General features: G+C 29.8%; 3 protein-coding genes across 3 annotated transcripts; 1 reads left to right on the top strand and 2 right to left on the bottom strand.

Annotated features, from left to right (window-relative positions):
• Positions 1 to 7,931: 7,931 nt before the first annotated feature.
• Positions 7,932 to 9,817, bottom strand: LOC106760478 (dehydration-responsive element-binding protein 2D). The gene has a single exon (XM_014643907.2). It carries the CDS (start codon positions 9,740 to 9,742, stop codon positions 8,975 to 8,977), a length of 768 nt encoding a protein of 255 aa, XP_014499393.1. The 5' UTR covers positions 9,743 to 9,817; the 3' UTR covers positions 7,932 to 8,974.
• A 6,272-nt stretch (positions 9,818 to 16,089) lies between these two features.
• Positions 16,090 to 19,320, bottom strand: LOC106761022 (glucose-induced degradation protein 8 homolog). The gene is made up of 7 exons (XM_014644493.2): positions 19,078 to 19,320; positions 18,107 to 18,248; positions 17,220 to 17,367; positions 17,069 to 17,144; positions 16,868 to 16,979; positions 16,669 to 16,760; positions 16,090 to 16,506 (listed from the first exon to the last, which is right to left on the bottom strand). Exons 1-7 carry the CDS (start codon positions 19,108 to 19,110, stop codon positions 16,462 to 16,464), a joined length of 648 nt encoding a protein of 215 aa, XP_014499979.1. The 5' UTR covers positions 19,111 to 19,320; the 3' UTR covers positions 16,090 to 16,461.
• Positions 19,321 to 22,678: 3,358 nt separating this feature from the next.
• On the top strand, positions 22,679 to 26,615 carry LOC106762195 (zingipain-2). The gene is made up of 5 exons (XM_014645961.2): positions 22,679 to 23,251; positions 24,624 to 24,859; positions 25,216 to 25,353; positions 25,466 to 25,891; positions 26,161 to 26,615. Exons 1-5 carry the CDS (start codon positions 22,843 to 22,845, stop codon positions 26,236 to 26,238), a joined length of 1,287 nt encoding a protein of 428 aa, XP_014501447.1. The 5' UTR covers positions 22,679 to 22,842; the 3' UTR covers positions 26,239 to 26,615.
• Positions 26,616 to 26,846: the final 231 nt, after the last annotated feature.

Below are 26,846 nucleotides of genomic sequence, written 5' to 3'. Positions count from 1 at the left end.
AAGTAAATGGTGATGTCATATGGTTAGGATTGTTGCTTTTATTTTATTGTTAATCATGTTTTTTTTGAAATAATAAAAGATATTTTTTTTATTTTTAAGAAATTGAATAGGTTTCAGGTTTTGAATTTGTTAGTTGTCTCCTCAAAAGAAAATTTATTATTAATGAATTGTTATTTTTTATTGATTATACATGTTTTGAACTGATAGAGAATTAACTTACACTTACATCATGTTAGCTGCAATTGCAAAGAACTCCAAGCTCTTCGTCACCTTGTACACTGCACCTACAGAGGTCGAATTTGGAACACTGAACAACGTAGTATAATTAACATATATGATGTCTCAGCAGTACCTATGACAAAGGAAGACGCCTTCCATCCTCCCGTTGTTCGCTTGTCAGCAATCCTACCATGCACATCAAAGAAGTTACGGTTGTTCACCAATTCCATCTCCTCTTTCAGAAATAAAAACTACATCGTCATGTAATTAACTCTGCAAACCATAATTCGCATAAATTCAAGTAAACAAACGCTAATTGTCTTGTGATCTAGTTTGTTAGGTAGTAGAGTAGTACTCTCCTTGAATTCAATGAATTGTCTGCGAAGGAAACGTCATCTGGCATTGTGTGTAAGACATTTGGATAAGAGTCTACTTTGTTTATTGATTTGCGCTTTTACATAATAGAATATGACATACTCCGCTGGCCAAAACCTTAGTCTTCAACTTTAACAAAATGGAGATGATGATGACACCAATTCTTTTCTTCCTCCTTCAATAAACTGCCGTCCAATAAAAACTTTCTGTTAACTTCATATTATTCATGATCCTCACTTTCTGATCATGATATTTGATCAAGATGAAAGATTATTCATGAAAGATTAATAAGCATAAGGCAAGGCTTATGGTTAAAGATTATGCTTAAATTTCGGAGTACACGGCTTAGAAACATTTCTTGCATTGTATTAGTTGAAACATTTTTTTTAATGGTTTTTTGCATAAAAAAATCAATGTTGAGCAACCCTAAGGATTTCAAAAGAAAAAAGAGGGCATGTCTATTTTTAACGAAGACACTCTATGTATTGAAACAAGCTCTAAGAACTTGATACAACATAATAGACATTCGCTTGTTAAATATAACCTTTGTAAAAAGCATATTTGAATCCATTCTTTACATTATACATTCTAGGGTTGACACAATCGTTGTTTTTCTTATATTGATGATCTTTTAGTGATGGAAAACAATGTAGTCTTAATTGATGAATTTAAGATGAAAATGATGAAAGTCTTTTAGATTACTCAGTTTCTCATAATGGAGATTAAATAAAGTTAAGACGAGTTTTCTAGTGCTAAGAAAATTCTCAATAAGTTTCATATGAAAGAATGCAAGTCATTGAATACTCCTATGAATAAAAGTTTAACAGGGAAGACCCAATTGAAAGTGTAAATGACACATACTTGACAAGTTTGTGTCTGATGTACCTTACAACAAGGAAGACCAGACAACTTAAGTGCTATAAATATTTTATCTTAAATCATGCTCTTTGCGAGAGAAACAAACTTAAAAATTGCTAGAAGAGTAATTAGATATAAAAAATGCACAACCTATTTTGGCATTAACTTTAAGAAAAGTAAGGATTTCAAATTGTTGGTGTTCTCCACCATGTTTGGGTAAGGTGCATTGAAAACATGAAAAATACTTAGCATAGTCTTAGATATAGATTTTGTTTTAAAACAAACAAGAAATAATAGCTCAGTCTACTATTGAAACAGAGTTTATTGTCGTTAATCTAGTCTTATGGCCTATGAAAATATTAAGTTAACAATCAAAGTGTAATAATTATTGCAAATAATCTTATATTTTATGGAAAAGAATAAACATTTAATATGAAGATGTTTTTTTTTTTAGAGAAGTATAAAAGGATTATGTTATAAATCTTGTTTATTGTAAGACTGATACAGAGTTTAGTGCTTTATGTGAATCCTTATGATTTACAAACATATTAAGTTAACAATAATTATATCACATAATCTTCTATTTTACGGAGTAGGCTAAACATTTTAACATGAAAATGTTTTTCTTGAGAGAAGTATAAAACGATTATGTTGTGAATGTTGTTTATTGTAAGACTGAAACAGAGTTTATTGCTGTCAATCACTTCTTATGCCTTATGAAGATATTAAGTTAACAATCAAACTGTAATAATTGTATCACACAATAACATGAAGATGTTTTTCTTGATAAAAGTATAAAAGGATTATGTTGTAAATCTTATTTATTGTATAACTGAATCAGAGTTTATTGAAAGACTGAAACAGAGTTTATTGATGTCAATTAATCCTAATGACTTACGAAAATATTAAGTTAACATCAAAATGTAATAACTATTTCACATAATCTTATATTTTAGGGAGTAGACTAAACATTTGAACATGAAAATGTTCTTCTTGAGAGAAGTATAAAAAGATTATGTTGTAAGCCTTATTTATTGTAAGACTGAAAAGTTTATTATTGTCAATCAAGCCTAATGACTTACAAAGATGTTAAGTTAACATTAAAATGTAATAACTATTTCACATAATCTTATATTTTATGAAAAAGACTAAACATTTTGACATCGAGATGTTTTTCTTTAAGAGACATACAAAAAGATTATGTTGTAAGTCTTGTTTATTGTAAGACTGAAACAGAGTTTGTTATTATCAATCAAGCCTTTATGATTGAGGAAGATGAAACAGAGTTTGTTGCTATCAATCAAGCCTTTATGATTGAGGAAGATATTAAGTTAACAATCAAACTGTAATAACTATTTCATATAATCTTATATTTTATAGAATAGACTAAACATTTTAACATGAGAATGTTTTTCTTGAAAAAAATATAAAAGGATTAGGTTGTAAGTCTTATTTATTGTAAAACTAAAAGAAAGTTTATTATTTTCAATCAAACCTTATGATTTATGAAGATATTAAGTTGACAATCAAAATATATAAATTATTTTACATAATTTTATATTTTATAAAAAAAACTTAAACATTTTAACATGAAGATGTTTTTTTTAAAATAGTATGAAAAGATATTTTAAGTCTTGTCTATTTATTATAAGACTGAAAAACAAATAATTCATAGTTTTACATGAAAAGAATTTTAAGTTTCTAAAAATAAATCCTGATGTTATATGTTTAGGATTGTTACTTTTATTTTATGGTTAATCATGTTTTTTTAATAAATAAAAGCTACTTTTCTATTTTTAAGAAATTGAATAGGTTTAGGGTTTTGAGTTTGCTAGTTGTCACCTCAATAGAAAATTTGTTATTAATGATTAGTTATTTTATATTGATTATACATGTTTGAACTAATAGAGAATTAACTTACTGTTACATATTTGTATTTTTCTTTTTTTCGCGCAAACCTGCACAAAAGTGTAGAACGAGTTCAAATTATATTATGATTCAGAACTCCTCCTCTTGTTTGCGCTCATGATCCCTATACATTCAGTCTCATAGGTGATTAACACTTCCTTCTCTGATATAGGTTTATGTGCTTAACTAAATTAATTAGCTGTGCCTTCGAAATTTGTTACTATGATTATGTAGCTATGGCTATATGTACTTAAATATTTTGCTGAAAAACCCTTTTCTTATAACACTTCCACTTGGGACTTCTGAATATTATTCACTCTTTCTCTTTTGGAAGTTATTGGAAATAAAGAACAAAAAGGTTAAACTATTATGAACTTAGTCTTAGTAATATCCAATTTTGAATCCCATAAAACTTATAATTTTCTCTTTATAGGACTACAGGGTGATACCAGACCATTCAAACCTTATATATTGTACTCTATCAGGAGAGCTCTAGCATACATCACTGTTATGTCTTCCTACTCAGCTTTTGGTAACAATCTTTTGGTTTCAAAACCTACTGGTAACTTATAAATATTTAATGTGTGTTTTGTTATGAATTTACTTTTTTTTTAATAATGATATTTCATTAATAACTTGAATTTTTCTTATCAGATTGTATTGATCTATAGTCAATTCTCTGCAAATTCGGAAGCTATTTTGTAAGTATATATTATTGGAATGAGTGATTTTTCCTTCCTTGATTACTTCCAACAACAATTACTACCATAAATTGAGTTTAAAATATAGTATTAGATCTAAGTATCTCCATACCTAATGTAAAAAATGTTAAACTTGGAGAAACTAAACAATAATCATATATTAGGTTAACATAAAAATGTAATGACTATTTCAAATAATCTTATATTTTATGGAGTAAACTAAATATTTTAACATGAAGATGGTTCTTTTATAGAGAAGTATAAAAGGATTATATTGTAAGTCTTTTTTTATTGTAAGACTGAAACATAGTTTATTACTGTCAATCAAACCTTACTTATGAAGATATTAAGTTAACATCATAATGTAATAACTATTTCACATAATCTTATATTTTATGAAAAGACTAAACATTTTAACATTGAGATGTTTTTCTTAAGAGACATATAAAAAGATTATGTTGTAAGTCTTGTTTATTGTAAGTCTTGTTTATTGTAAGACTGAAACAGAGTTTGTTGCTGTCAATCAAGCCTTTATGATTGAGGAAGATATTAAGTTAACAATCAAACTGTAATAACTATTTCACATAATCTTATATTTTATGAAGGAGACTAAACATTTTAACATCGAGATGTTTTTCTTGAGAGAAGTTTAAAAGGATTTTGTTGTAAGTTTTGTTTANAACATTTTAACATCGAGATGTTTTTCTTGAGAGAAGTTTAAAAGGATTTTGTTGTAAGTTTTGTTTATTGTAAGACTGAAACAGAGTTTGTTGCTGTCAATCAAGCCTTTATGATTGAGAAAGATATTAAGTTCACAATCAAACTGTAATAACTATATCACATAATCTTATATAATCTTATATTTTATGAAGGAGACTAAACATTTTAACATGAAGATGTTTTTCTTGAGAGTTTGTTGCTGTCAATCAAGCCTTTATGATTGAAGAAGATATTAAGTTAACAATCAAACTGTAATAACTATTTCACATAATCTTATATTTTATGAAGGAGAATAAACATTTTAACATGGAGGTGTTTTTCTTGAGAGAAGTTTAAAAGGATTTTGTTGTAAGTTTTGTTTATTGTAAGTCTTGTTTATTGTAAGACTGAAACAGAGTTTGTTGCTGTCAATCAAGCCTTTATGATTGAGAAAGATATTAAGTTAACAATCAAACTGTAATAACTATTTCACATAATCATATATTTTATGAAGGAGACTAAACATTTTAACATGAAGATGTTTTTCTTGAGAGAAGTTTAAAAGGATTTTGTTGTAAGTTTTGTTTATTGTAAGACTGAAATCGAGGTTGTTGTTAAAAGTCTTTATGACTGAAGAAGATATTAAGTTAATTAACAATCAAACTATAATAACTGTTTCACATAATTTATTTATTTTTTGGAGTAGAGTAAACATTTTAATATGAAGATGTTTTTCTTGAGAGAAGTATAAAAGGATCATATTGTAAGTTGTTTATTATAAGACTAAAACAGAGTGTATTGCTGTGAATAAAGCTTTTATAACTAAGGAAGATATTAAGTTAACAATAAAACTGTAATAATTGTTTCACATAATTTTATATTTTATGGAGTAGATTAAACATTTTAACATAAAGATGTTTTTCTTGAGCATTATAAAAAGATTATTTTGTAAGTCTTGTTTATTATAAGACTGAAACATAGTTTATTGCTGTGAATCAAGCTTTATGACTTATGAAGATATTTAGTTAATATCAAAATGTAATAACTATTTTACATAATCTTATATTTTATGGAAAAGACTAAACATTTTAATATGATGTTTTTCTTGAGAGAAGTATAAAACGATTATGTTGTAAATCTTGCTTATTGTAAGACTGAAACAAAGTTTATTATTGTCAATAAAGCCTTTATCACTTAGTAAAATATTAAGTTAACAATCAAAGTGTAATAACTATTTTACATAATCTTATATTTTATGGAATAGGCTAAATATTTTAAACATGAAGATATTTTTTTTGAAAAAAAGTATAAAAAGATCATATTGTAATTCTTATTATTAAAAGACTGAAACATAATTTATTATTCTCAATCAACCCTTATGACTTAAGAAGATTTTAAGTTAACAATTAAAATATAATAATTATTTCACATAATTTTATATATTATGGAAAAGAAAAACTAAATATGAGATTAGGTTGTTATTTGACCAATTGTAGGACAACAGAAATTGAGTCCCTGGAATGTGTAATTGAAATCACTAAGTTCCATGCTAATTCTGAATTCGAAATTCAAAATCAGAACCCCTCATTCAGAACCTTTTGAGACACAACCCAACCCTATCATACTACTTCTTCTGCCAATTCTCATTTCCAACCAAACCCTCAAACTTTTGAAAAATGTTCAGTGCTTTGGTTGAGAATGCAGAAACAACGGATTTACTGTGCGTCTTAACTCAATCTGATTTCGCCTTCATAAGTCCCACACTGCCCAGAAAATTAAACATCGAAATAGTTATATACCATATGATCGCAAGTCAACTATTTCAAGTTGAGATGTAAGGGCGTGAAGCTGAAGGAGCGGATTTAGGGCTTGCTGCGGCTGGAGCTGTGGTTGCTAGAAGTTGGTTTTCCCTCTCCAAGGTCGGAGCACCAGTCGAAGGGCATCGGGCTGCTCAAGCCCACCAATTAGCCTGGTAAGTCCAATTGCTTGAACCATCCTTTTGGTAACTTGTTATTAAACTCTTCATTTCAAGTACTTTTTACAGTTTTTATATTATTAAACATTAGTAGAATTTTATTTATTTCTTATATTTAAAACCTAAACTATATTTTAACGAATGATATTCATGTCAAGAGGTTATATACATTATATACATTGATAAGTTGTTTTGAAGAATCATCCCATCAAATAGGTAGAATATTCCATTCAACTGTGAAATATTACCCTACCATATATATTGTGTTCCCCAATACCAACAAAAAATAATGCCCTCGTCAAAAGATAAAAGTATATCACTAATAATGTGACTTTTTATTTTTAACTTAAAGTGCCATACCTCAAATTAACTATTTTATACAACTGCTGATAAAAAATATATATTTTATACCAATATTTATATTAGTCTAATGGCAACTACAGTTTTTTTTTCACATTTTAATTGTCGTTTACAACAGCCCATTTCATATATGATCTTTATGTTTGGTTAATATAAATTGATTTAATCCTTATATTTTAAGAGTACGTTACATCTTAATGATAATATAATTTCTGTGTCATTTTTAAAAGACAATTAAAAAAAAATTTAACATAAAGTATAAAAAGACAAAAATCTGTAAATTTTAGTATAGTGGTGATAAAATATTAATAATTAACAAAGTATGAAAATGTAATTAATTATATTTTTTTTCTAGGACTAAAAGAGTTTGTAACATATTAACTTCAAAAAGTGGAATATATTTTTGTACAGAAACTGGAAATTAAAATGTCTCACTTTCTTCCCTGTCCATTTCTGTGAAGGGATTAATCTAAACAGAGAGGGATAAGACCATATTTTTTGAATCTCTAGTTCAATAGTGTTTTAGGTAAGCTGTTTATTGGTATGGTATTATAAGATTACAAATGATTTAAAGTACAAGACTCTATGGATCACCTTCTTTATGTTATTAGAGTTAAAAACTGGGTCAATAACTTAGTTCTCAAGGTTGTGTCAAGAGATAAATTTTTTACATAATTTTCAAACTTTACAGGACAGGACACTTAGCATCTTAAAATTTTAGTGAAATCTTTAATGACATCAGATTGATTAGCTAAAGGCTTTCAAATCATATATGTGAAATTTAAAATAAAATTTTCTAATAAACTAATTAAACATGAACTGTGATATTATGCAGATAAACATAAACTGGCATAAGACATCTTATTATTTATGCAGATAAGAAAGTGCATACATACTTTATGACACATAAGTCACAAGCTGCTCTCACATATCTCATAAAACTCATAAGCTGCTTACGAACATTTCTCACTTTGCACAGAACGAACACCATCCATTAATATAATACTTATTATTGACATACAAGTCACAAACACAAACTGCTTACATATATCTCAGGCTGCAGAAAAGCAACATGATCTCCTGCTTACAGTTTACATATATCTCACTCGCTGAGCAAAACCAACGAGACCTATTGATATAGTACTTATTCAAGACACATATGGATACACTGCACAAAACCGCCCAAAACCTAAATAAAACAGAAGCTGAACAAAGGCAGATGAAAACAGAAGTTGAACAAAGGCCATCGGCCGGCCGATCACACAAAACCTAATGGAACACATGAGACCTTCCATAGATCAACCGAACACATAAGGCACAAAAGCTCAACAGCTTATTGATACAGGATGATAGGCACAAAACCTAAACAACTTATTAAAACCACGAGGATAGGGCACAAAACCTAAACAACTTATTAATACCACGAGGAAAGGGCACAGAACAACTTGATGAAACCTAACTTATTGATATTGAAAGCATAGGACACAAAATAGGACATAACGAAACACATTATTTGAAACCAAACCATATTTGGTACTAGGGCACAAGAGGACACCACATAGGGATTATAGAGGACGAAAGGGCACGGCCACCATCCCTAACACTATTAAGTAATATTTACATACATATATGTAGTAACTTAAAAGACGCATACACTATATATAATAGTAGTAGTAGTAGTAGTAGTATATATATATATATATATTATATCTTGTTACCAAACCAGTGATAACACATATGTCTTTACCCTTCTATACACTGTATATATATAGAAAACACCAGATCGCAGCTACTATAAGGTATAGTAGCTGCTTGTCCTTGCCCTTATGAGATGTGACTCAAAGGATCATATTATGAGTTGTGACTCAAAAGGATGGTATTACATGCACCATGGAGCTTGAGGGTCCCACATATCCACATCGGCCAAATTGTTGTTCTCCTGTGTGTAAATCTCATTCTCTGCTGCAATTAGAGGAAGATCTAGAGACATAGCAGCTTCGGCCCAGATAGAATCATCAAAAACAGGTAAACTCTCGTTCATTGTCTCCCAAGATGGAGAAAACTCTCCCTCAATCCCCTCAAGTTTTGTGTAGGTTGCAATTGGCTTAGGATTGGTGTCCAAGGGAAGAGACACGATGCAATCACTGGTGTAAATTGGAGTGACTCCAACTTCATGAGATGCCATGGAAACTGCAGGATTGAAATTGAAATTAGAACAAGTTGGAATGTCGATGTTGTTTTGCATCAGAGGGTGTTGCAGATTCTCCATATGAGGAGTTTGAGTGTTGGTACGAGGAGGTGGTGGTGGTGGTGGTGGAAACTGAGATGGTTTCACTGGGGGCACAGGAATGTCTGGTAAATTGAGTTTGGCATCAGGGCCGTAAAGCTTACGTGCTGCAGCATCATAAGCCAAAGCAGCGTCATGAGAGGTTTCAAATGTCCCTAGCCAGAGTCTAGCACCACGGTTGGGTTCACGGATTTCAGCAACCCATTTCCCCCAGGTTCTCTGTCTCACACCTTTGTAGGTGCAACTGGCATTCTCGGGACCTCCTTTACCTCTCATACACCCTTTTCTGGAGCTGGCCTGAGCTGTTTTCTTCAGTTTTTTGTCCTCAATTTTAATGCCTGATTTTAGCATTGTGGACATGTTAGGCTTTGGAGGATTGAGATGATGAGGGAGACACAAAAGTAGAGATAAGCTCAAGGACTTGAAGATGGAGTGAGGTTGATGTGCCTATTTATAGTGCAAAAACAAGGGGAGTAAATAGTACTGTGTAAAAGAGATTACAAGTTCATGAAACGTGGCCCCAAAGTGGGCCCAAGACGAAACTTGGCAATGTGAGCTACACAGACCGTGTCCACGACGAGCCTCAATGTTGATTTCTCTTATTCACACTTGGCCTTCCCTTTTACTGGCATACTGCAATCTGAAGATCATGTGGCAAACACCACCAAATAAATTAAGATTATTACTTAATTTATACTTTCTTTTAGTATGAAGGAATTTTTGTGATGGATAAGATGGAGGGAGAATAAAAAAACAATAAAAAGAAAGTAGAGCAAAGGTAAAAGAAAATTAAAGTTGTGGGTGAGAGGATGCGGTTGCATGGACTGTATATAGATAATTTGGATTCGGATAAGTGATTTACCATTGTGTGGGATCGGTGTCATATTGAAACGAAACGGTTGAAGATAAGTGCTTGCGGGGGTTCCAAAACTACGCACATGAAAATTAGCAACGATGCATTCAGACGTGTAACGAAAACAATCCCAGGTGTTGGTCTTTCATGCTATGGAAATCAGTGAATAGTGAAAAGATCCAAATGGACTGTGACACCACACATAGCAAATGAGACACGGATAAGAGTTTACAGAAATTGGTCGACATTTCATACCCTTACATCTTCATACTCCTACACTACCTACCTAGTTCATTTTCCTTTTTTCTCATCATAACTGTAAATATAGCAAATTACTTGGTGCTTGTCATCACAAAAGAGGACCGTTATATTATGGAATTTATTTTTCCTCACAGCATTAACAGCAAACTTAGCGGTGGATCGAAGGGACTAGATAAGGAGTAACACAAACCGAGAGATAAGCAGTCTTTAATGTTTACTTCTTCATCAATTCCGGGTTTCGAGACTCATTATTTTTCTCACACTTCACTGTTCCTCAATTTAAATTCAGTGACCAACTTATTACCGTGAAACAAATTCAACAAGCACCATAGCAGTAATTGTTTTACATCTCTTAAGTTCCAATTTTCTCTATCAGTGTTAAGTTTTTACAACAAGGTCAGAAGAAACAATTGTTACAGGTTCTCTAGATCAAAGTCATCAACATTTTGTAGGATCAAATGGAAATTATAACTATTCCCCCTGGTTGACCAAGCTGTAACAATCTAGAAGGATAGATAATCTTTATATTACAAATAATACTAAAGCAAGACTCTGTTGCACAATTTTTTGAAGTTCATAACATCATTGTTTCCACCGTTTTTTTCTCATCTCTAAGAGACAGAGTGAGGTGGAAAGTTTCTGATGATTAGAAACTTTGGACCATTTCTATCCCTGCCCTTCAATCAATTGTAATCAAATCTTATTCATATATATTTTTCTAATTCAATAACCCCAAAATGAGAGTTTGGGTTAATCTTTTGCACTAGATACTTATAGAAGAAACAACAATAAATCAAATTTACATCACAATTTGTTTAAATAACGTTTTTAGTTCATCATTATTTATGAAGAAACTTACCTATATTTTTTTATTTGTTGCTCTTAAAAGTGTTGATGAAAAAGTTGACTCAAATTACCTTTTACTTATGAAAATTTGATTCAATTCATATTTTTTATTTCCCCAATAAAGAATTACAGTTGACTTTGCAGTGAAGACTTCACTGGAAACATTCAAGTGCAGCCGTTATGAAAAGAAAAAGAAAAAGGCAAGAAGCAACTCCTTCGCAGTATATTTGTTGTCAAAGCAATCTTCGTTTCCTTGTACACTTTATTTTTTATTCTTAAAAAATTTAAAAACTGTAGAAAGATTGTAATCATCACACTTTATTCAACCAACTGCATAGGAATTAATTAATTTTCTTCATAATTTTTCCGATTTACATATGTAATGTTTATAATAGATTTTAAGAAAAGGAGAAAGCACAAAGAGATTGATTAAGATGAACCTCTTCTGACACCATAATGTAGTATGGGTTCAGCCAAGACCTTCAGCATTTCACACCAAACAAAAACATTTATTTTTATTTTTATTTTTAGTATTAGAATGATAAAAGGACATATTTCCTAGGTTGGAATTCTCACACATCATGACGCAATATTTCAAGGCTTTGTTTACACTCGACACGTAAGCAGTTTGGGTCACACCATTAATAATGTCAATGTCAAATGCCCTCGAAGTGTGAAATTGGTTTCAGAAAAAAAAATAACAATTTTTATTCCATTTTTTAATATCTAAAAAAAACTGTCGTAATAATTAAACATCGGTCCAATATGAAATTTGGTTATGTAAGGTGAATTTGATACTGAGTTATAAAAATTAAAGAATTAATTTTCTATGCTATCTTTTATATTTAAGAATTAAATTAAATCTTTAAAAATGTTTCTGAAATGCATCTGCTACACGCTGTGTATAGATAAAAATGGACCATTTTATTAAAAAAAATAAAATAAAAATGCCTCGTTTTGAGTGATCTCTGAGATGAGCAGCGAGTGCCACGTAGGCGAAGGGTGGTCTAAACACGTGATTCGTTTGTATTTCGACACACATATGAAACACTTGAAGTGACGTGCATTTCTTTAAACACGTAGAAGCTGTTGCATCTGAGTTTATTTCTAGAAAGACATGCGTACTGTGCATTTAGACACGTGACCAAAACTCTTTATTATTTTAATTACGATTTTCCTTGAATTTGTCCTTATTAGAGTGAAAATAAAAATATCTCAGCTCTGCTCAGATCAGGATAATCTTCCCTTTATTAAAAATAAAATAAATAAAATTGATTTTTTTTATTTTTGTGAGTTATTTTATTTTATTGTGGGGTCCACTCTGATTTTGCAGAAAACGTTATCATGAAATTTGTTTCGTTTATAAAATCTTTCAGACATTGTATGTAAGTGTTTATCTTATATAAGTTATTAGGAAAAAAATTTATCTTTCCATTAGTATTCTAAATAAAAGTTAGCATATTTTTAATCTTTTTCTATAAGCATTTATCTTATACTTTTAATATACAGCATCTTCGTTTTAAGATGCAAAATGACTGATTTGTAAAGTTAACAAGTACATATTAATGATGAGCATTTAATAAATCTAAATATTAGTGTAATTAGTCTGAAATACCCTTTTCCCTTATTGTAATATAATGTGATTTTTGTTGAAGTGATTCTTTAAATAAGTTGTAAATGAATTTTCTTTCTTGATTTTAACCTGTTAGTACTGCTTGAATTTAATATATTTAGGATTTCTTAAATTAAAAAATTTCCATGTTTTAAATTTGTAAAATTTAGTAAAATCAAGATTACAATAGTAGTTACTTTAGCAAATAAATCAATTATAGTTTAATAGCTAGTTGATTCTAACTTCAGTTTTATCTTAAACATTGTGTATCTACATGTTTGAGGTTAGTTATACTAATTTTTCGTTCATTAATATAAGTTCAAAAATTATTATATTTATTGGCAATTGTTAGAACAAATATTAGTATAGGTATCTTAGTTTTGATGTTAAGAAACAAGTAATTATACTGAATATGTCTTAGATAAATAGTTCGCCCAAATAACCTATATATGTTTCGTACTTAGGTATGTAAATGGTAGAAGTTTTGTTATGGTTACTTAATATTCTTTTGAGTAATAATTACACACTTTTACATTCATTTAATACAGCATAGAAAAGTAAAATAGTTTAAAAAATATAAAATTTTGTAGTTTTTCAATAAAGAAGAAAGTAAAAAATAAATAAAAATAATGTCAAATGAATATAAAAAATTTAGGTGTGTCAAATAATCATTTCTCATATTTTTTAAACAAATTGTGTTGTTTTAACAAAGCTGGAGAAAAAGACTTATAATTTTAGGTTTTGTATTTTATATTTAACTATCAATCAAATTTTATACTAATTTTCATAAATTATATTTCTAAATTCATTTTTACTTATCTCCAAATATCTTAAAAAACCAACCATAAAAGAAAGTTTAGATCCAAAATAATTTTCACACTTTAATGAGAGAAGATATAAAGAAATTAATTGGTTTTTACGGTATTACTTTTTTCATTTAGTAGTGTTGGAAATACCCAGATTAGTTATGTGAAGTTGTAGAAGACTGTTTATATATCTATTGAGCAATTTATTTACTATTGATTAATTTTAACATAATTCTAAAGCTTATAACTAGTCTTACTAATTTTGAGTTTATAGGCCTCCCTGTGTGAAGTTATAAGTATTTTTTAAAAACCTAAAGTTTCAAAAGTGTAGTATTATATTTTTTGACGTCACAGTTATATTATATACACTTATTGGAGTTGACTTCTGAAACAAAAAAAATAAAATTAAAAGAGTAAATACAGTTATTCAAATCATCATTTATCTCGACTATAGTTATTGAGGGTCACACGTACCAAGCAATAAAACCAACATCTACAAATAGTAATAATGGCAGTAACAAAGTTTTAATTTTACGAAGTCATCCATTTTAGGAGAATGTTAGTATCATTGAGACTCCCACAATCATTAGAGTAAGGAATAAAAAAATAAAATAAAGATAAAATATTGTTAAAAATAAAATGCAATTAAAAAATTAAAGTAAAACAATACTCTTATTTTGATAATCGATTTATTTTTACATTTTTACGTTTACTTTATTTCTCGTTTTTCCAGCACACCTACCTCAAATTTCTCATATTTGTTTGTATGTCTAATGCAAATGAGTCTCAAACATCGTTGTCACATTAATAAACCTGGAAGTAGATTATCGTACATTACATTTTCCGAATATTATTATATTGGCACCGTCAGATAATATAGGATAAGGATCCCTACAGCTGGGGAGCACAACGTTTAAGATTCGAGTCTAATGCAAAAGTTTTCGAGTTCTTCTCAAAACGTCTCTTCAGTATAAATACAATAAATATCCTCCTTCAGACGTCAGAATAAAATATTCAGAATTAAGAAGAAAAAAAATAATTATATATCAACGACACAAAATCATACTATTATCTGAAAAAATAAAATAAAAAAGTTAGGTGTGATAAATTTGGCTTGCATATAAAATTTTCATAAAATTACATGGACTTTTAATTAAACCCGCAAAATAATGATCAAAATTACACGTACTCACATAACAGCTCATAGATGAATTAAAATACTAAATGTATTTTTTTTTTTTCATCAAATTGCCTACCATTGCACTTTAAAAGAACTAGATCTGACATAAGAACGTGCAAGGTTGTGTTAAAAATGCAATTGGGCAGAGCCCTTAAGATTGCTTTCATGGGCCTCCAACTTTACATAAATGGTGATGGCTCGCAACCTAACTATTACTAACTGCACTCCAAAATAACACAAAAAAACTAAAATATCCTTTTTCACTACATCACACCACCATTTCGACTACCATGGTTGCTGTCATCTATCAACTACACTCTATGAGAAAAAAAGAAAAAAAAAAAAAAAAACTCAGTTTGAAAACTATCATTTATGTTTTGAAAATTTTGTTTTAAAAATTAAGTTTTCAAAAAATCGTTATGAAATGCATTTAGGTGTTATGGAGAACTCGTTTTGGAGGTATCATATCTGTTCTTAAAAGTTTATTTTGAAAATATTGTTCGAATAATCTCTTGAAAGTTTATTTTCGAAAAACTGTTCCAAAAAACTCGATAAAATACATTTTATGTATAGCAAAAAGTTTGTTCCAAAATTATTTTTCTAAAAACCCTATTTCAGAAAACTTGATTTAAAAAACTTTCAAAACAGATAAAAATATAACTCGTTAGAATATATTTGATGTATAGCAAATAATTTGTCCCAAACTTTTTGCCTTATTGAGAGTCTTACGATTCTGCTTACTCTCTTAAGGACAGTAAGTCCGTTTTTTTTTTTTTTATCCTATTCCAGAAAACTTGTTTTAAAAAACTCTGAAAACAGAAAAGCCACGTTTAAAAAAAATAAAAGTCTTTTAAAAAATTATATGGGTGCGGAAAGAACAGACTGTGTTTTGAGGAAAAATTGTTATGGGCACGAGAGGATTAATCATCAATATTACATTATTGAATCAAATTAAATATTAAATTATAGAATCAAATTATTTAACGCAAGAGAAGTTGAGCGAAATAATGGCACTTAAAGGATCATTGTGCATCATTACTATTAGTCTTCCATCTTCCTTCTCACATTCAAATACATGTAACCAAAAGAAGCCTACTCATTTTAACTCAAATATTAAAAGAATATATATACACACACAGAGACTCCAGATCAACCTTAATGGATTAAAAATCATCTAAATTAAAGGAACTGTGATAATTAATTTTGTCTGTTCAAACTTGCAATGGATAGAAAATAACTTAAATTAGTAGAAATGGCAGTTGAAATTAGGCCCTAAACGAGACCATCTAACTGCCTCAGAAATGAATGATCATCTCAATCTGGCTCCAATAGCATTTTTTGCCATAGCTAATCATGGATTACTCATGCTTCACAAAATTGCAGCAAGACCAAAATGATCAAGATCGCTTAGCAGCAAATAATTTATAGATGAAAAGGTATTAAAAAACTTTACACCTATGATAAAACCATTAACCAATCCGATATGTGACAAGAAAGGCTTTTCATTTCCCAATCGTTCCATCAACTTTTGAGAAAATCCTTTAAGGAAAATGGTGGAGGCCCATCCTGCAATGATAATGAAAGAATCAGCTCGAACACCGATATTGCATACTATAGTAGCTGGCTACATCTCCATTTACTGGTCCAGGAAGAGATGAGCAACCCAAGATTTTGCAGGTTAGACAGAAGTTTGCATCAATTCTTAAATTTCATAAGCAACACCCTTACCTTTCCCGCTTCTTGATTTAAGCATTGTCTAACAACTGTAGCCTGCTGTATTAGCCTCTCCATTGCCGTGTATCTGGGAAGATTCAAGTGTGCTGCCAATTACCCACCATCACAGAAAAATCACATTAAACATGGATAAGAAAAAGCACCATGATTTGCAACAAAATATATTAAAGATGCAGATAACAAGTTAACCAACCAAGAATAGCCCGATTCAAACTATCTGCAACCTGCTGCCGATACTCTAAGCTAAGGAGATGAAACATTGGGGATTTCTCTGGCTCCTTATAGGCAAGAAGGGCCATAAAATCCTGCAACAGTAGCATAACAAAAATTCAATCTTAAGCACACACAGTCACACACATACATCACAAAAAAACTATGTGAAGTCCAGACTTACTTCAAGTTTTTCCATATATTTGGGCTCCTTTCCAAAAGGGCCCAGCTTGGTCTGAGCAAATTCCAAAGCTTCTGTGCTGCCAATAAAATGAAAATATATGAAAGTAGGAAGTCTACGGGTTCTTTGAGAGACAAAATTAAATTATGCTTACCATTTCCTGGAGCAAACAAGCTCAACAAAATGAAGGCTTAGTAGATCAAACTGCAAATCCTTATTCTTCTCTAAAATATCCTGTGCTAGCTGCTCAGTAAGCTCAATGGCCTTGAGTGCATTTCCCTCGAGTGCAAAGTGAAAGATTTCTAAAAAAAATGAAATTTATTATCATGAAGTGTTTTCATTAATAATAATAAAAAGCCTAATAATCTTCGTAGGTGTGTGGAGAATTTCCCAGCACCGGTTGTGCCACAGTAATATATCTTAAAATGTCAATAGAAGCCCAATAGAGATGTCTTTACATAGTAAAAAAAATCTCCAAGAAAGAAAGTAAGCTTAAATGTTTTTAATCTGTAAAATTTAGGAAAAATCTCATTTTAATCCTCCAAACTTACAAAAGTTCTTTTAGCCCCTTGAAATTTAAACAAAATGTAGCTCTATCCCTAAATACTAAATTTGAAGGACATAAAAGGTTTGCTTAAGGTTGTTTTTAGTCCCTCTAATTTAGTGTTTAGGGACTAAAACCACATTTTTTTCTAAATTTGAGTGATTAAAATGAACTCTTTTAAATTTAAGGAACCAAAACCAGATTCACTCCAAGTTTCAGGAACTGACACCATAAAAAAAAAGTCTAATCACAATTCAAATGTATTTCAAGACAGAAGTCGTCTCAAGAATAAGAATCACAGATGTTTTAAGTAGTATTAAAGCGAACAACAGTTCAGCATCCCTCGAATTGTTGAAAAATTCTTAAAAGTTGTTATGAACGAACACTTAGTGCACACACAAAATTTTAGGATAAGCAAGCAAATAAAATATAACCAGAAAACACGAAAAAGAAATCTTGAAAGTATTTTGTGTACCAAAAAATAACCATAAACCTACTTTTCCTTTTGTCCATGTCCTCCAAATAATCTGCAGGCTGCTTGGTCCCAGTGCTAGTAATGAATGATTCTACCGATTCTTTGTAACAATTATGTATAAGATATGACAGAACAATACTGTGGATGTCATTATCATTTATAGCCTGTAAATCCAAGTAACCAAGAAAAAATGATGGATTAATTTCAGTAAGAGAATCAATGGAACCAGAAAATCAACCATTCAAAAATAGAAACCACCAAAGCATACTACAAGGGTTCAATCTTAGCTCAATTCTTTTTCTTCTGTATATAAAAATTAGGAGGAGGAGATGACGCCCAAATCCAAGACAGGTTAAGTATCTAGTAGCAAAGACACTTAACGAGGAACTTAATTTCATTTCATTCCAATGAAACGAGTGACGGTTTGAAAGACACAGTCATCCAAAACCATGCCTTATCCACTCAACTAACTCACTGGGGATTAATTACATTCTCTTTTAAACATAAATTTGAGGGAAAATGTTTTTAATCACCCGAGCCAAAACGCATAATAGTAGCAATTTCTGTGAGAGCAACATAGAGTATACAGGACAGGATAAATATTACATCCATGTTTCCAATCCCTCTTCTGTCCAATCTTCTACCATGAGAAATTAGGGTTGGGAAATATCTTTCAGAAACTAATTAATCGAAGAAGTTCCCAGAGAGTAAGAAATCATTTATCCCAAAAAAAACACATTATTAATATCAACAAGGCAACTGCTCACGAGGGTTCTTACTTTAGTCGAGAACTCAATAAACATCTACGAGTTCTACAGGGAAATAAGACTCCAGGAACAACGAAAAGTGAAAAAGGAGCATGGAAGTGAATAGTGGCCACAGAGAGGATCGGGATATGAGAAATTGACGACACAGTAGACTTGCAAAAAAATTAAATCATAAAGAAGAAAGTCAAGTCGAAACAGTAAAACAGACAGAGAAAAAGAAACATACAACGTTTTCATATTGACGAGGATCAAGGTCCATGGCTTGATAGAAGACGTGAGAAGGGAACAGTGAAAGGAGGCACCAGTTACGAGACTGAGGTGCGGTGACTATGGAACGATCCGATTGCAATTCATTCCGTTGGTGTTCGTGATGACTCCACGGTGTGGTGGGTGTGATTTTTCTCAAAGCAAACACGTGCGGACCTCTCAAATCGTTTGATGAGTCTGCCAGGTGCACGTGAGCGAGCCACCTACTGGAGCAAATCTACCAATTACAACAATTTTATCCAAAATAATCAGTTTCTTTCTTTTTATTTTCCTAATTAAGCATTCTATTGTTCTATTGTTTTATATTTAATTTAAATAAAATTTATATTGTATAATGGCCTTTTTAAGAATTTAATGATATTTTAAAATTAAATATATAATAAATGAAAAACTTAAATATTAATTTTGCCTTTTTGTTAATGTTTTTCAATTTAATTTTAATATTTTTTTTAATTAATTATTATTTTTAGTCAATTTATTATTTTTAATAATATCATTTGAATAATTTATGATAAGTAAATAATATATCTTAAATGTATTTTTAAATTTTCTTATCTTTTTTAATTTAGAAAATGTTCGGTTCCGTGACATAACATATCAGGTGGTAATGATATATTTATATTACGAAATAATGTCATATGTCATTCTTTTATATTTTTATATTTGTATTGGTTAGTTTTGATTAATTCAATTTTATTATTTTTTAAATAAATAATTTTAATTTTTTTACATTAAAATCAAATTTAATTTTTAATTTTTATATAAAAGTTATATTATAATTTTTATTAAAATTCATATTTTATTAAATATTTTTATTATAAAATTAAAGTTGATTCAAAATTATATTTAAATTTTAAAAAGTAAAAAATTATATTATTAATTTAAATTTTTTTAAAATTAAAAATCACATAAAATATTAAAAATCAGATCAACTATGAAATAAAAATATCATAAATATTATATAAATTGATTATGAAATAAAATTGTCGAACTTAAATATTTTTATAGAAATAACTATTTTTATATTTTGTTTTTTGTTTTTTTATTACAATAATAATTAACAATTATATTTTTATTGTAAGATTTGTTAATTTTTATTTGATATTTTATGTGATTTTTAATCTTTTAAAATTTTAAATCTTAATTTCTATTTTTAGATTTTCTACCTAAACTTAAATAAAAAAATTAAAAATATTTAATAAAAACATGAGTTTAAATAACTATGATATTTATATAAAAAAAACAATTACTATAAAGATCAAATTAAATATAAAATAATAAAAAAAATATATTATGAATTGAGATATAATACATAATGTTTACTCTTTGTTAAATATTTAAACTAAAAAAGAAAAACAAAATTAAAATAAAACTAACAAAAAATAACAATAAATTAAGCAAAAAAATATGAACGAAATTAATATTTAAGTTAATAGGGTTTCCTTTAGACTATAGAACTGGGACCAAGAAGGTATATATTAGTATAAATTGATTCTATTAAATTGTTTGGTAGGTGTAGAGTACTTATATTACTGGGCACACATCAATATAAGGGGTAAACTAAAATCTCTTATATTCTTCACCAAAATTAATATTTGCAAATATATTTTTAATAAGAAAAGACAAACATAAAGACTAACATCTAACAAACAAATAGATAGTACAAGAGAGAAAATCACTCCGTCTAAATAAAGTTAAAATATTGACTTTTTACATTTTTTTTATATTTTTTTTATTTTTTAACTATTTTTCTTTTGTATTAATCATATAATTAATTAGATATAAAGTGTAATTATTGGTTTAAATATTATTTTTAGGCATCTTTGACACTTAATATTTTCATTACTCTTGTATTTACATTTTATTTCTTGTGCTTCACATTCTTTGAAATTCATTTTATTCTCCATTGGTTTGAATTCCAACTCTGTACAAGGATTTCATATTCTGGTTCTGTACAATCCCTTTTTTTTTTACAAATTTATTAAATAAAGTAAATATTTAAGGCAATATCCATTGAGATTTATTTTTTAATCATTGTATAATAAATATGATATTCAAGATATTTGTGTACTATCATGAAAACAATCCCAAAAGTGTTCCGTCAAAGTTTTAAAAAATTACCAAGAATTTTATATATACTATTGGTGGTTCTATAGTCAATAAATTATCTTTCCATACATGGAAAATAATATATTGTTTTATAGTTGTAGATGATATAAATATTTTAAAACAAATAATTATTTATCTTTTCATTTGATGAAATATTATAAACATGATAAATTTATTTAAGTAAAATGGATTTACATTCTTAATTAATTTAGTATCACACAGTACTAAATAATAAATAGACTCGTTTTTTGTGAATACTTTATAAACTTGTTTTCATTTTAATAAATAATTACTGTATTGATTTTACTTTTATAAAATAAATTTTAAGATTGACACAATGTTATAAAATCTTTATAAAATAAAATTTGGATCAATTTATATATTTTAAATTAACCTATCAAACTTCTAACAATTATAATATAGGTGATATTTATTCTCTTTCATCTTCATTTTATATATATTTCAATATTCATTTCATTTAAATTATTAAAATATTCAAAATTTATCATATAATTTAATATACATAATATAATATAATATATATATATATATATATATATATATATATATATATATATATATATATATATATGTGTGGGTATGTTAATTTACGTAAAAAAATTTAATAAAAATTCATTATATTTTAATGTTTAAGTTAGAGTTAACTATTTTATTTAAAATTATTAAATTTATTTTATTATTTATTCACTTTATGTTTAATTCTTAAGTAGGTTTTTCTTTTACATTTAGTATTGGTTAATTATATATTTTTTTATAGTTTAAACAATAAGTTATTTTTATAAAAGATTTAACTTTACCATATTCAGAATTCATTATTTACTTAATTAATTTTATTATGGAATGCACGTAGACATCAAACCATGACCATTATTATAATTTGCTTATATTATTTTAAAATTTTTATATGCACCTCTTTTTTTCATTTTGTCAATCCTTCATTCGTTCCTTCTTTTTCTATCGTGGTCCTTGGTATGGGGAGTGTTCTTCTCATGGTCCCTGTTTAGTCGTGTTCTGACAATGGTCACTATTCTTGTTAATGGTGGTACTCCCAGAAACACTCGTATTTGAGTTAAAATAGATCAATCCAAATTTTGATATAATAATTTCTTTTTATCAATGTTAATGGTTAGTTTTGTTAATGCAAAAATTAAATTCATAATATATTTCGTCCTCTTTTATAAATATTTCAAACTAGTTTTATATTTTTTAAATGATAGCGTGAAAAATTAACTGATAATCTCTTTTATCCTCCTTTCGAGTTTTCTCTGAGTCAATGTCATGGCTCCCACAACCTATTAATATATTCACGTTGTCATTAAATGGAATTATATGTCTCGGGTACACCTCTTTTGCGTGTTCAATTTTGAAACAAACGTGTTTATTTATTTATTTTTTTAAAAGAAAATATAATAAATTTTAATTGGATAGAACATACAAAGAGTGTGGTTTGTAGTTGGGAGTTGGGACCGTGTGGATCATTGGATGTCTTGATCCAAAAGTAGCTTCTTCAACCCTGCTCCCTCCTATGTTCCTCCTTTTCAGGAATTCCAACTGAACTCAGCGTTGTAAATTCTGATTTTCCTCGAAAGGTCCGATGAAATTGTTGTTGTCTCTCATCCTCCTCTTCACACTGTTCTTGCCTTTCGCCCCTGCCTCCGACACCTCCGATCTGTTCGAAAGGTGGTGCAAGGAACACGCCAAAACCTATTCTTCCGAGGAAGAGAAACGCTACAGGTTCCGCGTCTTCGAGGACAACTATGCCTTTGTCTCCCAACACAACCAGAACGCCAATGCTAACAATTCCACCTACACCCTCTCCCTCAACGCTTTCGCCGATCTCACCCACCATGAATTTAAAACCTCACGCCTTGGATTTTCCCCTTCCTTGCATCGATTCAAGCGGGTTCAGAATCAACAACCCCGTCACCTTCTACACCTTCCTTCTGAGATCGATTGGAGACAGAGTGGCGCCGTTACACCCGTCAAAGACCAATCAACCTGCGGTACTCCCCATATCTTCTTTATACGCCCTTTTTAAAAATTATCAAATACTTTTACTTCTTAATCGTCTAACATTCCTCTTTGGTCATCCATGATACGATTAAATAGTGCCCATAACTAGTGGCAGTAGTACCTAATTCACTCCATGAGCTCAATTTAGAAGTTGTATTAGACAGCAGCTTAGGCTACAAATTTCTTCTTGTAAGTACTTTTGGGAAAGAAAAATAAAAAATAAGTTGAAATTATACACTACAGCAGCTTAGTTGGCTCTATTAGACCATCTATTATAGCCCGCTCGCATATTTTATTTGTGCAAATTTCATTTTGGAGATACTTAATCCTTCGCCTGTAGGTTATGTTAAGATTGTACACTAACTAGTGATATAATAAATAATGTAATATATGGGGAGGAGAGCCATCTAATTATTAAGTTTGGTCAGTTTTAAGATTCTACGAAAGCATATTCTAGTGGTTTATGCCAACCATTTGTGAATATGGAATCCTACCAATTTTATGCTCAGGTGTGCTAGAGATTCTAGCATACTTGGTAAATGGCTTATATAAAGAAACAATCTTTACTTGATGAATTCGCGTTTGGGGTATGCTAATCTCAAATCCAAATTCCAATATTTTTTTTTTATTAGTAAGTAGTTTTAAAGAGATAATTATTTTTCTAAATGTGTAATAATTGGTAAGAAGTAGACTTTAAGTTTAACTCAATCCTACAAAATTGGTTTGTGAGGGTAAAGTTTGCACTCACTAGTCTTATCTTCGGTCAACGCGAGACTTCTAACACATCCCTCTCACGTCGAGGTATATACATTTCGAATGTGAGACTAGACATTAATGGATGGTCTTATAACAGGTGGAACAATAGACCTAATAAACATTAAATTGTGTTATGATAAGTTCTAATCCATGGTTCTGATACCATGTTAAGAAGTAAACTTTAAGTATAGTTCAATCTTACAAAACCAGCTATAAAGTGAGGTTTGCATCCACATAATTACTTTAAATTGGTTTTATTTCTAGTCGATGTGACACTTTCAACTCTAGTCATGGCTAGATTATTATTAGGAGTTTAGGTTTTAATTAGCCTCTAATTTGTCAAACAACTTTTGTATGGTCAACTGGTTTTACGATTTTGCCAATTCATGGCATAAGACCTTCAACGAAAATCCGATTTAGTTGAAATACTTTTGATACTAGAAAGCTACTTATCACTCTTGAGTCTTGTATATTGTGCAAAAATTCATTGGTTGATTTTGAATTCGTCCTCGGTGACATACTATTTGTTCTTCTTGGACTTTTTAGTTGTCACTATGATTAGTTCATGATACAATTCAGTGACAACTTAAGATGTGTGTTATCTAGGTGCATGTTGGTCGTTCTCAGCTACTGGTGCAATTGAAGGTATAAATAAGATTGTTACTGGGTCTCTTGAAAGCATTTCTGAACAAGAATTGGTAGATTGTGATACATCCTACAACAGTGGTTGTGAAGGTGGACTAATGGATTATGCATACCAATTTGTCATTGACAACAAAGGGATCGATACAGAGGATGATTATCCATATCAAGCTCGGCAACGGTCTTGCAATAAGGACAAGGTATTTTTGCTTCTTCAGCTGCTTTACGTCCAAAATGTTGAATTGTTAAGTTTCAGTCTATCAATTGTATACCCACACCTGTTGGTTCAAGCACCATATTGCATGATTTCTCTGTAACTAGTTCTTGAGATCAAGAGAAAAGAAAAAAAGAACATAAAAATTGCTAATGAGTCCACCGTGTTTGACTGAAATTATTCAGTGTTTTAATATGTGACTTCTGGTACCAAGGGTCAAAAATCAGAAAACTGCTTGTGAAATTTATTGTCTTTTCCTTTTTCCTTCTCTGTTTATTTGTTTTGCTGATATTAGTATGTTTATTATCTGTTTTCACCTTTCTTCCTGCATCTAATCTACAGTTAAAAAGGCGTATTGTTACAATTGATGATTATGCTGATTTGCCTCCGAACGAAGAAGAGCTACTAAAGGCCGTTGCTTCACAGCCTGTAAGTGTAGGCATATGTGGTAGTGAAAGAGCTTTCCAGTTGTACTCACAGGTTGGTAGTCCAAGGATCAATACGAGCACTGACTTATTCGTATTATTATCACATATATATATGTACTATCTATCTTAAAACTAACAGTGGCTATAAAATATTGATGTATTAGGGTATTTTCTCCGGACCATGCTCAACTGCTTTGGATCATGCAGTATTGATAGTAGGATATGGTTCAGAAAATGGAGTTGATTATTGGATTGTAAAGAACTCATGGGGAAGATATTGGGGAATGGATGGTTACATACACATGATACGGAACAGTGGCGATTCCAAAGGGATATGTGGAATCAACACGTTAGCTTCATATCCTATCAAGACCACGCCTAATCCTCCTCCTCCCCCAGCTCCTGTAAGATGTAATCTGTTCACTCACTGTTCAGAAGGAGAAACATGTTGTTGTGCCAAGAGCTTTCTTGGAATATGTTTTTCTTGGAAATGCTGTGGGTTAACTACTGCTGTGTGTTGTAAAGACAGGCGGCATTGTTGCCCCCTTGATTATCCAATTTGTGATACAAAAAAGAGCCAATGTTTAAAGGTTAGTATGAACTCCTTACCTGTGCTCATCACAAGTAAATGATCTAATATGGTGCCCAAAACCTGGGTGATCGATTTGCAGACGTTTATGTTACAGTAAAACATTTCAATTAAACAATTTTTAGTTCATTACCATTTGATGCAATTCTTTAGTAAAAAATACTAACATTGTATTATTCCACATAAAAGAGAATGTATCAGAAAATTGTGTACTTAGCATTGCATTTTTAATTAAAGAAATATACTTACCGACTTTCTCTATACTTGCAGATTACAAACGGGACCACAACAATCACAACCGGAAATCAAGATTTCTCCAACAAGCCAAGAGGTTGGAAATCTCATTGAAGCTTTTCAACATCATCCGTTTGTATGAGTAATAGTTGCTATCCTGTTTATTTGTGTTAATGGGTTATTTTATCACGGGTAGCCTATTAGCGCTCAAAAGGAATCAAGTTTTGACAAATGGATTGTATTCGATATTGTGTAAGGATATTGATTGGATAAGCCAGTAGGGAAGGCTTGTACAACCGTAATAGCATATCGTTCTATTATAGAGGAAACGTTTTTGTTTTAGCCACAATCGCTAGCTTCTAAAATTGTGAATAACAATTTTGGGAGTTTGTCCATTTTAAAGTTGTCGGAAGTGCGTGTCTGAGAATGGATCTCGTATGTGATTTTGATATCAAAATAAATTCTACCAATGCTAACTTGTGGGGTCTTTACATCCTGAAGCTTGAGTTTTGACACATATGCTTTAAATTGATTATGAACTGTAACATAAATGAAGTATATGATTAGAATACGTTCAGATCAACTTCAGTTATAAAATTACATTAAAACTAGAACATGCAATTTTTTTTCTTTAGAAAATCTTAGAATTATTTATTTAAGTCCAAAACAAAAGGAGTTAAGGCAGGGAGGTGACATATATTGACAATATAAACCACCCTGAA

This window comes from Vigna radiata, chromosome 5 (assembly GCF_000741045.1).
Source record: "Vigna radiata var. radiata cultivar VC1973A chromosome 5, Vradiata_ver6, whole genome shotgun sequence".
Classification (NCBI taxonomy): Eukaryota; Viridiplantae; Streptophyta; class Magnoliopsida; order Fabales; family Fabaceae; genus Vigna; species Vigna radiata.
This window is presented reverse-complemented; position numbering and strand designations above follow the sequence as displayed.

What these genes read in the sequence shown, in the direction of transcription:
- LOC106760478 (XM_014643907.2), bottom strand. Translation starts at nt 9,742, where the DNA reads ATGTCCACAATGCTAAAATCAGGCATTAAAATTGAGGACAAAAAACTG.
- LOC106761022 (XM_014644493.2), bottom strand. Translation starts at nt 19,110, where the DNA reads ATGGACCTTGATCCTCGTCAATATGAAAACGTT. An exon ending in GGACATGGACAAAAGGAAAA is followed by an intron (nt 17,368 to 18,106) that starts GTAGGTTTATGG and finishes CATTTTTTTTAG; the next exon opens with AAATCTTTCACTTTGCACTC. An exon ending in TAAATCAAGAAGCGGGAAAG is followed by an intron (nt 16,507 to 16,668) that starts GTAAGGGTGTTG and finishes TTATCATTGCAG; the next exon opens with GATGGGCCTCCACCATTTTC.
- LOC106762195 (XM_014645961.2), top strand. Translation starts at nt 22,843, where the DNA reads ATGAAATTGTTGTTGTCTCTCATCCTCCTCTTCACACTGTTCTTGCCT. An exon ending in CTTTCCAGTTGTACTCACAG is followed by an intron (nt 25,354 to 25,465) that starts GTTGGTAGTCCA and finishes TTGATGTATTAG; the next exon opens with GGTATTTTCTCCGGACCATG. An exon ending in AAAAGAGCCAATGTTTAAAG is followed by an intron (nt 25,892 to 26,160) that starts GTTAGTATGAAC and finishes CTATACTTGCAG; the next exon opens with ATTACAAACGGGACCACAAC.